The sequence below is a fragment of the Oncorhynchus mykiss genome, chromosome 5 (genome assembly GCF_057628025.1).
Source record: "Oncorhynchus mykiss isolate SJ-2025 chromosome 5, ASM5762802v1, whole genome shotgun sequence".
NCBI lineage: Eukaryota > Metazoa > Chordata > Actinopteri > Salmoniformes > Salmonidae > Oncorhynchus > Oncorhynchus mykiss.
In genome coordinates this window covers 30104616-30121626 of record NC_143026.1, presented here as the reverse complement: position 1 = coordinate 30121626, position 17011 = coordinate 30104616, and the positions used below count along the sequence as shown (strand labels likewise).

The following is a 17011-nucleotide window of genomic DNA, read 5'->3' as shown; positions in this document are numbered from 1 at the left end:
TTCCTAATTTCTTGTTATTCGTCTCCGGCTGTTGGCTGTATGTGGACCCAATCCAGCTGCCCTGTGCGTCGGATAGGCGAACTGTTGCCATTTTGAACCATTTTATGTGTCTGAAGGTACAAACTTCTGCCTACCCGGGCGGGCCCAGAGAGCAAATCAACTGCACAAAATATCTACTGCTGGCAGAATGGATGGCTCAGATGGCGGTGTCTGCAGTAATGTAGCACGGCATAAAAGATAGCTACAACAAAGTTGATACTGTGAGATTTCAGAACGTTTAAAACAATGACAAGGTAGAGACTGTCAACGAATACAGAAAATATATACTGTTTTTATGAGTGAGTTAATGTTTAAGTTCTTACTCAACACTGTCTATTTCCACTCATTGCTACAACAGGCACTGCAGCAGGAATTATTGAGTAGGAAAATGTATATATAGCCTTGCGTTGTTGTTATTAATATCGGCTTTGGTCTTTTTTAATATCAAGTAATATTTCACGTTCTCTGTTCATAGGAGTAACAACATGAATTTGTGCATTAATGCGGTGCGACTCGAGTTTTTCCATCATCTGGAAGGTGTCAGTGGAGGAGAGGGAGACCAATGGGATGGTGAGAGGCGGACCCTCAGTCTGCTGCTCTCTCTCTCTGCCGAGACTGACCATCAGATGCAGGCACCATCCGCCCAATAAAATAAACATAAAAAGCAAATGATTTAAATGTATGCTCACTCAGCTGTGCTTCACAAGTAATACAACAACTGATCTATTACCGGGGTGATCATATAGCCTACCTCAAATTTTGAAATACATATTTTTTAAGTGGCCCGAACAACAGTGCATTGGCAGGGCAATTCAAGCAAAGCCGATATGAGTTGATAATGTATTGGGCCTATAGCTTACTGCACAAACCTCATTTAATTGGTTAATGTTGCATAGGCTTATGTTTTTTAAGTCATGTTAAAAATAAATCTGCATTTTGATTCAAAGTGATCTTGATTCAAAAAAGGTTGGTGACCACTGTTCTAGAGTTTTCCCTGTTATCACTATCAACATTTCCCTCTACTGTGGTCAAATCAATGCAATATATGTCACTTTCAATGCAATATACTGAAACAAAACAAACTATGCAAGAGATTTTGTTGTAGGCAGAACGCATCAGAGTAGGATTCTATTCCATTCACACAGCCTACTCAGACTGTACTCTACACAGACTGGTATATGCAATTATAAACTGGGTGGTTTGAGCCCTGAATGCTGATTGTCTGACAGCTGTGGTATATCAGACCGTGTACCACGGGTATGACAAAACATTTATTTTTACTGCTCTAATTACATTGGTAACCAGTTTATAATAGTAATAAGGCACCTCCGGGAGTTTGTGGTACATGGCTATACCACGGCTAAGGGCTGTATCCAGGCAATCCATGTTGGGTCGTGTGTACAGCCCTTAGTCGTGGTATATTGGCAATATACCACACCCCCTCGTGCCATATTGCTTAAATAGACCATTGCCATATATGGATCTTTGCCATTTACTTTGATCTGGACTGTGTTTACAGCATGAGTGGTCATGAGTAGATGCTGTTGTTTTGAGATCAAAGCGAGAGCTGCATGCAGCCCTATGTGCACATTTTATTTATATCCTTTGCTAGTTAGTGAGTTATTAGCCCAGTTATAAATCATTTGTAGTCAGCAATAAGGGAGGGATTGCTTCCTACAAGAGCACAAAATGTATACATTTCTAGACATCTACGAAAAGCCAGTTAGGTAAAGAGCTTTTTTTTTTGTCTTAAAGGGGCAGTTGTTGTATTTTGAGACAGGTTTGAATAAGCTAGCCAATAGTCAGAGGGTAGCATAATTTGTCTGATTATCTGTAATAATGGTATGTGAATAAAAAACATTTTATTTTGTAAAGTGGTTTCTTGCATCCAACAACACAACAACATTTTCAGTCACCTCCTTGTCTGAAGGACAAGTGGATAAACAGGTTAATGTCAAGCCCTGCATGTCCCCCCCCCCCCAAAGTCTCATGGAATGTAGGCTTGCATTGAACACCACATTGGCTGCTACTGTAGGCTGAATGATAGAACAGCTACTTCCATGTTAAATGTTATGGGAGGCATTTTCTCCATTGATTTTGATGGTAGGCCACTCTGGTAGGCCTACATTATACATAATTTTCACAACGTTCAAGTTTGAGCTCAGCAGACCTGACATTTACTTAGTGCTGAAAAAAAATTAAGGGAACATTGTTTATCACTATTCACCCTTGTTTTTTCTCTGTGCACAAGTGTGAATCATCTATCAGCAATGCCATAAAGATGGTTAATGTTTACGGCAGGCAACCAGTAAACATTAAAGGAATCATTGGAAACAATATGTGCACATGTGGTTTGTACTGGGTTTACTTAATGTACAGAGAAAAATTCATAACTTTAAATAAACTTCCTTGAGATTGCAAAATATAGCGTTTTCATTCGTACAAACACAAAAAAAAAGACACACAAAAGTATCATTCAAAATATATATCGCAGTGTAAAAATCAGTTCTTAAATGTAATCTTTGAGTACAAAATGTGTGATTCTTATTGTTTAATGTTGCAGGGCGTTTTATAGCAGTTGTGTAGGTTTAACTATGAATGTTAGGCCGCATAACTTTAATGATATGCATTAGGGACAGTGATACCAGCTGTTATTACTCATGAACACAAGATGACCATGACTCGTTAGTGTTGTATGTGGTTTACTAAGGCCAATCCAGTGCTACATGCTTAAATCATGATCAAAATAGAGCCATAGTATTATGGTAAATCCCAGTTCTACCTGATGAGGGAGACAGACACCATGCAAAATGTGTGATTCTGTCATGAAATTAGTATAGCAATTTCTATCAATACATGTAGGCCTATACGTTAATCGATAAATCATTTAACGTAATTTGTATTTTTTCACTCAATTTTAATTACTTTTTAATTGAGAATAGATAATTTTTGAATAAATACACGTAATTGACTTGTAAATCATTGACTTGATGTAATACCAAAGTCTTATTTCATAGCCACTGAGTGGCGGCATAAAACTGTGGCATGCGTTTTAATACACTCAAACTCTAATCTCAGCACTATAGCCTAGTTTACACTGACTGAAACCAATATCAGACTGTGGGCCTTTGTAGGTCTCTGGGGCACTGGACATCTCAATCCCGTTGACCAGTATCACATAGACCTAGCTATAGAAAAGTATTGTCCTGTTATTGTCCTGAAAAGTTATTGTCCTGAAATATAGACAACATAAGACATACTGACAAAGCACAACATACACAGTATATGGGTACTATGCATGAATCAACTGTAATGACATTGTCCTAAAACGCGCTATGGTATGAGCAACCAGTACCGCGTGCTCAGCGCGTCGAGCAGGTGCTTATTGGAGCAAAGTCGCATGCACGCTGTGATGGAAATGGTGTTAACAAGGACACGGGAGAACTTCGCCCAAGCTGTCAGGTGCTTGAGTAATGGAGCTGTTATTATAAAGGATACTCTCCCAAGGTCTGACCCCATTCGCAGAGAATTGAAAATGATATCCCAGGTCAATTGCCTCGAATAAATACAATGGATCCACATGAATAGATGTTTGGCACACTTCTACTTTGCTGTGGAAGATTAAGCTACTATTTGCACTGCATGCGCCTAATACTGAAAATATAAACACCTATTTCTCTCTCTGTGTGTTTGTGTTTGAGAGAGAGAGAGAGAGAGAGAGAGAAAGAGAGAGAGAGGGAGAGAGAGAGAGAGAGAGAGAGAGAGAGAGGGAGAGAGAGAGAGAGAGGGAGGGAGAGAGAGAGAGAGAGAGAGAGAGAGAAGTGAGAGGGAATGAGAAAAATAGGGTTATTAAGTCGGGGTGGATACTGCAGTTGCCTATATCATTTTGTGAAATGCACCTCCTAGGCTTTCACCTTTGTCCGATTCAAAATCCAAATGTAGAACCTAACACGGCAATCGATTCAGTTTATGACCAATATTGGACAATGAAACGAAGCGAGGTAGGCGTAACATGAATTAGGTGTTTGGAGGCTTCTAAATGAATGACAAATTAAGCATGACGCATGCGTAAAAAGCGCAGTAGGCCGACATTCTTCCTCTCCTCTAATTTTCTACGGTCAAAGGCATCAGCAAAGCGTTAAGTGTGACATATTTTACATTATATATGATTACTATAAACACACTGTAATTACATTAATATGCCAATTCTCCATTCTTATAGGCCTGTTGGGTTGTATTTGTTTTGGTTGTGCCCATTCTCTCTCCATTTCCAGAAAACCACACATCTAGCAATGGTCTGGTTAATCTCAGGTGTCAAAAAAGTTGCCATAACTATTCTCCATTCCAATGTTCCATATCTGGTTGGCTTCATCAGGTCAGAGTCCACAGTATACAAAAGGTCAGTGCTATCCAATATCCTTGGGACGTCTCTACCCCCCATTGAAGTTGAAATTGAAAATGTTTAAGGTAAGGTAAGGGTTAACGTTATGTTAAGGGTAGAGTTACGGTTAGGTTTAGGACTTAGATTTTGGACGTCCCAATGATCCCCAATAGCATTGACCCTGTTCAAAATAATCATCCTGCAGTACTTTGTCATGTGGTTGTGTAGTTTGTGCAGTGTTCACTAGATGGCGTTACGTCTTGCATATCAACGTAAGAATCCTGTTCAACATTAGCCTATTGCAGACGCACTGCCGCCTTCCGTGCAATAAAATCCAGTAAGATATCGAAGGCGCCAGGTGAGCAATAGACAGAGCAATTGAGATTCTGTGTCATGTTTACTCATATTCCCTAGCGCCACTGTCGTTACTTATTAACCATACCATTTACAAATAAAGATATTAAGTTAATAAACTCATGATTCTAGGCGCAATGGAGAGCGCAATCAAGTTATTTTACATTCTTTAGGGTTCACGTTGGCCGAAATAAACAATTAGTCAATAGGCTACTCAGCAGGCCCATAAAACACACGCGCACAATGACTCGCTCTGGGGCGGTCTTGCGTCCAGGAAGGAATTCCAGGTATCATAGATGAGGTTGAGAGTATCCCAGTGCCTTCTCTCAGGTTATCTTAATAACGTTTCTCAACTCTTTGATCATGGTCTCGACGCCTCTATCCCTAAATGCTAAAGTGAACAAAGTGTGGAAAGAGAAAGACTGGCTATGCCAGACTGCATGATAGAGAAGGAGCAACACAAATTCAGTTTGAGCAATTACATCACTTTGTATTTATCCACAGAGTTTACATCATGGTTTAAATAATAGCATGTAGTCCTAAAGAAACGGACACATGGAAGCGTATCGAGACTGCATTTTACTATTTTATTGACACTTTCAAGAACACATCGTTGGTGTTGTAAACTAGACAAAAACCGAATACAACATAACCCAATGACAACTTTAGAAACACAAAAGGAACCTTCATATTTCAATAAGATGCAGCATTTTTACTATCAGGCTGCAAAGCATTTTTAAACAGAAAATTCGTCCATTTTGACACACACCTAGACGAATGTTTTTTTTTCTTTTCAGAAAGCTGTTGATGTGTGCTCTCGCTGTCATTCGTCTGAACAGTAGCACTTAACACACAGAGACAACAGGTAGGCTAGAGGTACAATGGCACATGTGTGTCCGCTAAAACAACTAGCTCTGTGGATATTTGGGGTACAGGTAAATCCGTATTCAGGGGGATTTAAAATGCAGATGGAAAAACAAGGGTAATAGCCCACGAACTATCTTTACACAGGTATCGACAATAAATTAAGGACAGATCCCTAAAATCAAACTACTCCGTTGTATTTACACGCAATATCAATATCAATATGAAATAATTACATAAATATTTGTATATATCACTATTTACATTTATAATCAATATTACCTTTTCAATTGTATTTCAGATTCCCTTTGCCAGCTGAATACTTATGTTGGATTCGGCATGCGAAATTAGGACAGTCTCAACCACTCGCACATGAAGTTTATAACCTCGGTTCTGTTTTGGCATACTTCAAACAAGTGCCAGCATATGGATTTTCGCAGCATAATCCTGCGTTTATAATTTGACAAACAGAGACATTCGTTCGTAAAATCAATAACCGAAGACCAATTGATTGATTCCTTAGAAAAAAAGGGAGGGAGCAATTTTTTTCTCTCCTCCAGATTGGTTTTAAGATCAGCCTGAAGCAGTCCTTTAGCCTTATTCGTATCATTTGAATTTGGTCGTGAAAATAAATCATAACAACAAACTGACAGTCATAAAAGAGACATGTAGCGTTTTGTAGGGCATGCAAAGTGTCACCTACCCCCGATAAGCATAATGATATGCTTCAAATAGTTATGCAGTTAATACATCAAACACAGCAGTCTTTATAAGATAAAGAGAAGTGAATTCAAATAATTATAACCAATTCAGAGTGCACATTAAATCAAACAAATTTCGTTACCTCAGTAACTCGACGTAAGGACATCACACAGCAGCAACTTATCAAAGATCTGTGAGTATTATCCATGCCAACCTTTCAGTTTCAATACTTGTATGGTATTCAAATAACAGGAAAAATTCAAAAGTGTTGTTTAATTTAACAAAAGAGAAATATACATATGAGATGTGTATTTAACCAAAGTGCATTTCAAAATCTAAACTGTTCAATAGGTCAGTTTTCTAAACCCGCATTCGCTAGAAGGGTGTCGTCATACTCATCCTCGTCGTCCTTATATGATCATCACAACAACAACAAAAACAACAACATTAAAATCTATGGGGACACGCTTCGTGACCTGTCCTGTATGGAATCAAGTCCGCTGACTAAACGCTGAATGCTCTGCAACTCGTTAATGGAATCTTTCCCAGAGCAAGTTTTTGGGGACAGGGAGACCGAGCCGGATGACCTGCTGGTGACCTCCGAGGTGGAGTCCAGGGTGGCGGAGACGGGGCTCGTGGCCATGCCGTCCCCTTTCAGCTCCGCCGCACTGCTCGCCATGGAGGGGATGGCTGTGGTGAGCAGACTGCTGTCCGGAACGCTCATAGGGATGGAGTAAGGGCTGTACCTGAGGCGGGGGCGCACTGCGTTCAGGAAGGGGTGTCGGTGAACAGAGGAGGCTGCGGAGTTGGCTGCCGCGGCTGCTGCCATGTACGTGTAAGGGTAAGGGAACAGGCCCCCAAATGGAGACATGGCCAGGCCCTGGGGAGAGAGGAGGGGAATGATATGAATAGAACTATGCACAAATTTAACAGGCGCTAGTCACCATAATAACACAGCAAAACAGGAAAAATATGCTACATTTAAATTGTTCACAATGTACACTGTCTATGTAGGCCTATATATTGAATTGAGGTCATGTAGTGACTGAGTGTGAATAATGAATCCAGCAGACACGTGAGCTTCACGGGAAATGTTACGTGGCTGTGTAAGCCTCCTTTCACTTTTCTCATAAAGCGATTTTCATGATGATGCTTTTCTGTGTCTATGCGTACTGATTTTATACATAGATGGGTGTAAACCCATTACCAATACATTTTCTTGAATTTAGCCTTAAATATGGAATATATAACGCTATCCACGTGTAAAACCATGAAAACATTCCGAGAATCAAATTGACAAAATATTTCGATTTTTTTTTTTGTGTTAAGTGATATCTAGACCCACCACTATGTGATATCGGGTTTTGTGTAGCTTTGCAAATAGTTAATGAATTGTGAATCCAAATAAACATTCTTTATATATGATGTTGCTCATAAAATAGCAATTTAAAAGGAACTATTTCTGCAACACATGTGTTTTGAAACTAGATGGAAACAGCAAATCTGTTATGTATTTAGGAGAAGTTGTTTTCACTCCCCGAACCAGTGAAGAACTAAGCACATCTCATTCGCCATGTTCCTCTAAAACACAGACTTAATTAATGAGTTCAAATCAACACTAGCCTAAAACTTTTGTTGTAACGCCTAGGTGGTCTCTGCCTAAATCCCAACATATGCTGTAAACAATTGAGACAAATAATATCCACACCTTCCTAAAATCTAAATCAAACTTGAGTCCCTATAAAACATATTCGGTTATTATTTAGGCTATAACACGACTGTCTACAATAGGCTATGCTCGCCCTGTTGTGGTTTTGAACACTATAAGGAATAAACTAGGCTATTAAAACGAAATGGAAATTATACTATTTGTTCTTCTACACCATGTTGACATTTCCACATAAAGTAATGGTGACAAGGACACCTAAGATGAAATAGGCTACACAGTCCAGTATATGCGTCAAAATGTAACGAAAAACTCAGGAGCACATAGCATGTGTTTTACACAGGCATTAATGTACTGCTGGTGGTAATAAAAACTGGTTTTACCTGTGATGCCAAGACATGTTGCTGCAGATGAAAAGGCAGTCCATGAGCTCCCGTCAGGCTTTGCGAGGGTGACGCCATACTGGCCGTGTCCATGGTACTAACCCCTGCAGAGGACACCGCTGCCAGTAAGGGGCCCATGCCCGCGGCCATATTCGAGAACGCGCCTCCCATGTTGAACTGACTGGGGTGCAAAAGAAAGGGATGCGCCCCCCCCAAGTGATTGAAAAACTGCTGTCCCGCGAAACCCGGTGGAAATCCAAAATGATGCATGTGACTCTGGCTTAAGTGCGGACTGCTGTCAGTTTGAACAGTCAAAGGCATATAGTTCTCCTTGCTTATAGACCTGCACTCGTCCGCGTTGGGCTGGTCCCGGCTTGGACTCTTGAAGTCTTCTCCGGACCGAGTCGTGCTGGAGATCACCGTGATGGGGCTCTGTCGTGAGTCCGCTTGGCTTTTCTCAGTCCTCCGGGCGCTTTCCCGAGACCGGCCGTTAGAATCACTGCCACCAAATTGATGGCCTTTAGTCTGGCTTGCCTCACGATCCTTCCCATCCTCCGTAGTGGTTGAGATCTTACTGGAGTCCGGCCCATCCTTTAGGTTTCCATTGCTTTCATCGTCGCTGTCTTCATCACTCTCACAGAAATCTATCAGGAATGAGTCAAAAGTTAGTGATACATGAGAAATTATGATCAAAGTTAATCAGGATTAATTTAGTTTTTGGTTTTATTCTCCTAAATTCTCATATAGCCAACTTTATTAAATTTTCTTCATGACTTTCGATGCAATATTAATAAAAAATGAAAATAAAAATGTACAACTAGATATACAATCAGTATCGTCAAAATTATATCTCATATAAATAAATATGCCAAGATTTGAATCCATGCTCGTTTGGAGGATCGTAATTTGTGCTGTCAATGAGATGTAATTATCTGTAGGATACTACTGTACGCTAATCATGGTAAAAAGGACTAGGCCTAATGCTTTAGGCTACGTAGGCTAGTGTTCATAATGTATTGAGATACATTGAAATCCATAGGCTACAGATGTATTTTTATTTTTAAATGAACCTTCAGCATATGATCAAGTCCTTCAAATTTTCCTCATTTTAACCGATGTCATGTTTTCACAATTCTAACGATTTTTGTCATTCAGATAACTGACTACGCCTACATCTCGAAAGTTTATTTTATACAAAAAAAAATATATATATATATTTATATCCAGTATATCATTCTGGCAGATGTATGATTCATTTTATTGCTAAATGCTTAGCACGAGAGACCCATCATGTGAATGGGAATTACAAGAATGAGCCTACATAAAAGTTAGGCTACATAGTTTGTATTTTATTGTTGGTGCTGGACAAAATTATATAATTTGTCGTGCAATTATTCAACACAATAGGTCTACTGATATACAAAGACATCCAACTGAATTCAAACTAAATCCAAAATGTAGCAAATTGGAAAATATTTCACAGCACACTTTTTTTTTTTTACAAGCAAAGGTTAATGTAGGTGTCTATACTATGTGGGTCTGTGAGATGCGGAACGTGTAGGCCTAGTTCTGAATCTTAACCCAAGCAGAGGCTGTGGGCTCCATTACCTTTCAGGTTGGGAGGCCCCACGGTAGACACTGCGGGAGACGAGGCCTGGTCGAAACATTTTAATGAAGCCTGCTCGCCGGAGGAGTCGTCGGACGTTCCGTTCTCTTTTTTCTGCTGCTCCTCATATGAGCGAATTGACTGCAGGGCCAGCTGTTTCCTACATTATACAGACAGGTTATTGGTCATCACTACTATTATTTTGTAATAAAAAAACTATCTATAAGAAAACGGATCATTTATTCAAGGCATAGGACATGGCTTGCTATGTACAGTCTTTGCGTATAGGCAAATTCACAGGCCTGCAATTCATTTTGAGTGCAGATTATCCAGATGCATTTTATAAATCAATATATATATCTGTTCGAATAAATCAAGCTATTCAAACCCACTGTAGACCACTAATAACCCACCACCCAAACCATTTTCTTGTATTATGTTGTCAAAACGGTAAAGAAAAGCTTTTGAAGAGCTAACTATCAATAACTCCACACTATTTCTAAAGTAGGAGTTTCAAAATTGTATTTTGCTCTGTAGACCTCTGCACTCGTAGAACCATAACAATGTAAATACAACATGATAAGCTATGTCTATTACCTCTGCCAAATCATTAATAAAACGTGAACTACATAGCATACTTTTAGGTTGAAGGGGTTGTGCAATTGCAAAGACAGTCGTACCGCTTTTTGGAATTCACGAAGATTACTGTCAGCCATTGCTTCTATAGAATCTGACATCAGAAATCGTAAAATGTTTGTTGCGCAGTTAGGGAATAGTTTAAACTTCTCCTTACCTCTTCTCTCGTCTTCCATTGCCAGTGTCACGGAATCCTTTGGCAAAGGGATTATGGTCGATTTTCAATTGTGTAATCTGAAATAAATCAAAGTTATAAATATTTGTAGGTAGCTGCCGGTAGCCTAGTGGTTAGAGCGTTGGGCCAGTAACCGAAAGGTTACGAAATCGAATCCCCTAGCTGACAAGGTCAAATCTGTCGTTCTGCCCCTGAACAAGGCAGTTAACCCACTAGGCCATCATTGTAAATAAGCATTTGTTCTTAACTGACTTGCCTAATTAAATTGATAATAAATGTTTGTAGAAGTGGGTAAATTTAGTGACATTTATCCTCGATTTCTATTCTTAAAGTTCAACAGTTAACCTTAATTGTTGCTGCATCTCAGTGCAATCATTTTTTTTTTTTGAAATTGCATATTTGAGCCACCATCTGAATGGTTGGAAATTTGTTGATGCTACTAGAGACCATTTTATTTTCCACACACACACACACACACACACACACACACACACACACACACACACACACACACACACACACACACACACACACACACACACACACACACACACACGTGCAATGCATACTGAATGTCAACCTCGCAGAGCACATTATTTCCCCCCACTCACTTCCTCTCGCTTTCCACCCCTCCCAAGTGCACATTTTGGCACGATTGACAATATTCCTCAACTCATGTGGCTGCCAAACATTAACTGCATTTTTGCTTGACCCAAGTGCCCAGAGGTAACATTTAGCTAACATTTCTCCCTTATATCAAAGAGCCAACATAAGAGATGATTTTGATTAGCGGTGTATCACATGTGGAATTAAATGTTACCACCAGCGCAGCCTGTTAAAATCAAAATGCTCTTTTCTCTGAGTAACTGCACATTCTGTTCCCCTCTCTTTCTCTTTCTCACACTCTACCTCCCCCATTCTCTGAATGTCTCGCAAACACACACACACACACACACACACACACACACACACACACACGCACACGCACACGCACACACACGCACACGCACACACACACACACACACACACACAGTCTGGGTCGTTGCCAAATCCTTTCCATGTGATTAAATATAATGAAGTATTATGTATTACATACATTCCTGAGAATTCTGACCCAATTGCTTTAGTAGGAAACACGGCATGAGATGAGGTTTACATTTATCTAACACGATAGCTTGTAAGCCCAACACTCAAACAAGATTAAACAAATCTTTCATATTTTATGATGGCAAATAGCGCAGTGCTAGCATTGGCTATATAAACTGTTTGACTAAAAATGGATGAAAAATAAATATCCAACAATTTCATGAAAATAAACGAATAAAGTGTGTTTCTGCCTACCTTGTCATTTTGATAGGCAGTTACAGCAATGAAATCCGTTTCTGGGAAAACGTAAGTCCTGAACGTGCTATAGGGCAGTTTGAGAATGTCGTTGGCTCTCACGATGTGAAATCTGGGCTGATATTTATGCATGGAATTCAGGATGGTCTGGAACAGGAAAGAATTCTGGATTTAAAAAAAGATAAGCACACACGGATTTCTAACTTTTGATGAAGATTAGCCATTTTTGTAGCTTACTCAATCGTAGTTCAGGCCTAGCCTAATTGATGCAATGGACTGTATTGGAAAGTTCTCATTTATATAGGCCGAAGCAGTTGGGGAAAAAGTTGGAGAAACATGTTGCAGTGAAAATATTAAAACCTCATTCATGATGGACACAAACCTATTCAATTGAAATTAGGCCTGAATATTTTGGTGAAGCCTTTTCAGCCCTCGACTCCATATGACCACAGAGAGGCAACGTTAACGGGCTTATTAATATTAGGCTACTAATAATAATACCTCTGATAATACTAATAACAATCATGATAACAATAATACATGCTAAAAATGTCGAGAAGCATGCAAATAAGAAAAAAACATACATTAGATGAACTTACAAATCCATGCTTGTCGGAGATGTTATTCGTTAGCTTGAGTTTGTGAAAATTGACGACTTTTGACATCCACTGCTCGCCAGTAGCCGGACTGTCCGGGTGAATGTACATCCTCTTTGGCATTTCGGGGTCGGCCTTCCCTGCCACCATCCAACGCGAGTTGTGAAATTTATACCTGCAGTCATCGGCTGCAACAATATCCATCAACAGAATGTACTTTGCTTTCTTGTCCAAGCCTGTGCATCTCACTTTAAACGGAGGGAACATTCGCCTGTAAAATTGAATGAGAAAATCACTTAAAAACAGTGGACTGGCCTCCCTTACACTGTGACTGAATATTGTTATCCTATGTTCATACATACATATGGAGCAGCTATCTTTACATTGCTATTATACTGGTTATGATAATGAAAATGTAACACTGCGAATACTCAAATATGACACATTTTACATTTACTTGTATGCCTTTACGTATATGCGTCAGCCATACGATTTAGTGCATGAAGAAATTATTAATCTAACAGAGGCTGTGCGAGAACATAAAACACCCACAAATATCTGCCACCTAGAAATATTTTTTTTAAATCGCATAATATGTACAGCATGCATTGTGTAAATGTATTTGTACGGCCTACTATTTGTTTGTTGTGATAATAACATTTTGTTATTACACTTTGGTATAATAGGCATATAGACATACATGTTTCCGTTTCATAGCCTAGTATTGTGGGCTGATTTTAGATTTACAAACGTGGACAAAATGTTTTGTAGAGTACATTTTAGAAATGCTCACAGTTGTATTGTGTCATAAGAAGTTAAAATGTAACAGCCTTATGTGTTGTATATTTTTATAGTTTGGGTTGGGTTTTATTTTATCTCGTGTTGAGATTACATGACCATGCAATGTGGCCATACAGATTCTGTCGATAGGACAAAGTTAGGCTATTCTATTCAGTAGCCTACACGTAGCCTATAACCACCCTAGTTTGAAATCAAAACGTTGGCCACCATTCGCGGAGGTCCAGTTCCAAGCACCCATCATTAAATCAATTCACTCGAGAGGCATGCCATAGTATTGTTGATCAGAATGATCTTCATAATAACAAGATGCATACTGATGTATTTCGACTGCAGAACACAAATATGTCTTATTCGAACACATCAAAGTTGAGCTCACCTTCCGGATTTCGTGATAACCATTTCAGTGCCTCGCTTGTGGAACGTTTCCCAAAGTTCCTTCGCTTCCAGGTGAACTTTCGGATCGTCTTCGACCTCTTCTTCAGGCTCCAGAGTCTTCAGAGGCCTCAGATGGGCTGCGGCTGCCTGGTGCCCCAGCGAGGAGAAGTGGAGGCCGGACTCGGCGGCGCCCATCAGCTGGTCCATGATAGGCTTCCCCAGGGCGCCCGGGAGAGAGAGGGAGCCGTTGTGAGGTAGCGCCAGGGCCGGGAAAAATGGAGGATGGTGACCCAACATTGCACTCATGGCAAATTCCGGACCCCGGTGAGGTAAAAACGGATGGTATGCCATACTCGTTCCTTGTATGACTGGATCTCTCATCAGGAAGCTCATCCAAGTCCAGGCAGGTACCAAATATATGGATTTATTTAGTTGAATACTATAGTCAGTCTATGCAGATTTCTTGACGAGCAAAACTGTCTCAAATTGAGAAGTCTTGAGAAGTCCACTGTCACCACTGCAGAAATAAGCATCCACTTGTGTTCGGCTGGATGGTATGAATTATCTTTACTGTCGTTCTATGAGTTCCAACAAAGTGTCTGCAATGAGAAATGAACAAATGCACTCCATTAGTCTTCAATTGTGTTGAGATAAAGATTATCTTCCGAGATTGACGGGCGTTGAGCACTTTGCTATGCGTTGTCTTGCGAACAATTTTCGAATTAAACCAACACGGGTGAGTAACTACGCTTTAATTGACTGCTGCCTTATTTTCTTGCTGTTGTCTAGGCTACAACATCGGCATTCCTCTTCAAATGAATTCGCTTTCATTGGCGTCAGTCCTCCTGTAAAAGCGATGTGTTGAAATATTTCGATAGCGCGGAATAATTCCTCTGTCTTTACTTGTTCCAGACATGCACCCTCACACGCACGCACACTATTTCTTCGTCTCTCTTTCACGCACACACACATTTCAGTAAAGACTTATGCAGAGAAAGGAGTCGTTTGACGGCAGAGAGGTGGTAAGGTCCCAGCACCAAGATATTCCTAGCGCTTCTGTGCCCCATAGGCTTCAAACTGTATGGATGTGTTGCATGTTACGAGAAGCTGGGCTCTGTTGATTGGCTCTTTCACGCTTTTGGACCAATTGTGTGGCTTCGTAGGCGTGGTTTTAACAGGTCGGGTGGAGGGGACAGACTTCAGACTTATAAAAAGGTGTTTGGAAACTCAAATGCTGCTGTGAAAAACCACTGCCTCAGTCAATATTGTGTGAATATGTCAACATCATTAGAACTAGTGCGATCACTCGGTCTGTGGGACCCTGCAAATGAAAAGTAGCCAGTCTCAGTTGCTTTGTCCGTAAGATAGTACTTACTGTCTCGTGTGCAGTCAGAGCGGCAGGGTTGGCCCCGTCATCAAAATATTGACTGACAAAATGTTTGTGCGAAGTCGTGGACGCTTAATTTAGGCTATATGGAGTGAATGAATATACATCATTTATCGTCACTGATTTGATCATTTGGAATTGATTTGATGAACAGAAATCGTCCGTTGTCCGTTGTTCTTTGTTGTAGCGATCTACAACACCGGAGAGGAATGCTTGAGCAACACGACAAGCTACCATTATCAGCACCATATTCGTGAAATATTATAGTGAATTTTGACCGGTTGTCGCGCGATGACCCGATGTCCAGTTAGCATGTTAATAATATGACAATACGTTACATAAACGATCATGTTCATGTTTGCTGACACTTCATTGCATATAATATGTCTTGTTGATTCAATCTGTCACATTGGCCTACAGTGATGCGTTTGATAGCCAATTTTGTCATCATTAAGCATCACTCGACATTAACTCTCCGAAATTGCAGTATTCATTTTACCTTGAATGTGAAGAGATGACAGGGACATTCCGTGTGCTGAATGCATGGCGCCGGTAGTGTGTGGTTTTGTCTGTGGATAATATTGCTTTACACACTTTAAGGCAGGTTAACATGAATAAAGCGTGAATAAAACTCTCTCGAACACACACACACACACACACACACACACACACACTGATATAACGATATTTCGAAAACAAAACCCACTAAAAACGTTGTTGGTGGTGATAATATGTTGGTGATATTGGATCATTTATAGGTTGGTTTTATCTGGTCATTCAAGGGACATTAAGCACATTAAGCGAAAGTCTAGACAGCTGCACCAGCCAAATATTTAAGTATTCATTTACAAGTAAACTACAGAGGGAGTGGCAGTGGTCAGCCATATTGACCAAATAACATCCCATCCAATCGTAGTCCTACAAGGTTGAACTATAGGGACTTGCCAATCTTCTGAGCTAGATTTTGAACTAGTACTATCCATTATTTCACGAAAGTTCTTTATCCTTTAACCAAACGATTGTTAGTGGGGAAACGCACCTATTTATACTGTCAATTTGACTGAGCAATATAAGACAGATGCTGGTGACATGGTCCTTTGAGTAGACTATTTGATGGTATGAGTGCATGGGTAGTTAGTTGCATGAGGCATAGTGTATTGCGTGTCTGAATACCCAGTAGTCTTACCAGCTCCTGGTGACAGGAGAGTTGTTGTCCCTACAATGTAAAGGGACTGCCATGAATTTGACAGTAATTTACAGGCAGCTCAGTGGCAAGTACAGTTATGTATTTTACATTACAGTACACCCGCTGTATAATACATACAGTATCAAAGCAACCACTGTGTAATGACACACAGTACAATACCATAAAATTGACTGTATTATACTGTAAAAAAAAGTAAATGCTACTGTAATCAGAATTGGGTATGGAAAGGGATTGGTGCAAGCAGGTTGGCTGCTAGGTAAAGTGTTTACACATTACAGCACATTAATTCATATTTGGTGTTTTATATCACTTGCACTTCTTAGAGGCCTAAACAAAAGGCTTCCAAACTGACGACAACTACAGGGCAAAACAGACCAAAAGGACATGGCAAAATGTTAAACCATTTAAAGATTTGCTGCCACATCCTGTCCCCTATACATTTTAGTTGATGGTGCACTATAACCACAGAAGAGATAAATTGGTGCAACAAATATAGC

At 40.0% G+C, this 17011-nt stretch overlaps 1 protein-coding gene across 4 annotated transcripts; it reads right to left on the bottom strand.

The window, feature by feature from the left end:
* Positions 1 to 5342: 5342 nt before the first annotated feature.
* LOC110523583 (T-box transcription factor TBX3) lies at positions 5343 to 16575 on the bottom strand. Of its 4 annotated transcripts, none has more exons than XM_036977237.2 (7): positions 13922 to 16575; positions 12748 to 13015; positions 12149 to 12313; positions 10789 to 10865; positions 9998 to 10155; positions 8390 to 9033; positions 5343 to 7220 (listed from the first exon to the last, which is right to left on the bottom strand). In XM_036977237.2, exons 1-7 carry the CDS (start codon positions 14311 to 14313, stop codon positions 6795 to 6797), a joined length of 2130 nt encoding a protein of 709 aa, XP_036833132.2. In that variant the 5' UTR covers positions 14314 to 16575; the 3' UTR covers positions 5343 to 6794. The 4 variants fall into 4 exon arrangements, with proteins under 4 accessions (XP_036833132.2, XP_036833134.2, XP_036833133.2 ...); XM_036977239.2 differs by having other exon boundaries at positions 12149 to 12295; positions 13922 to 15705; XM_036977238.2 differs by having other exon boundaries at positions 12149 to 12295; positions 12733 to 13015; positions 13922 to 15477.
* Positions 16576 to 17011: the final 436 nt, after the last annotated feature.

Bases quoted from the DNA above. Each gene is read 5' to 3' on its own strand.
- LOC110523583 (XM_036977236.2), bottom strand. From the start codon at position 14,313: ATGAGCTTCCTGATGAGAGATCCAGTCATACAAGGAACGAGTATGGCA. The intron at 10,156-10,788 runs GTAAGGAGAAGT...TGTATAATGTAG, and splicing joins AATGGAAGACGAGAGAAGAG to GAAACAGCTGGCCCTGCAGT. The intron at 9,034-9,997 runs GTAATGGAGCCC...CATTCCTGATAG, and splicing joins GGGGCCTCCCAACCTGAAAG to ATTTCTGTGAGAGTGATGAA.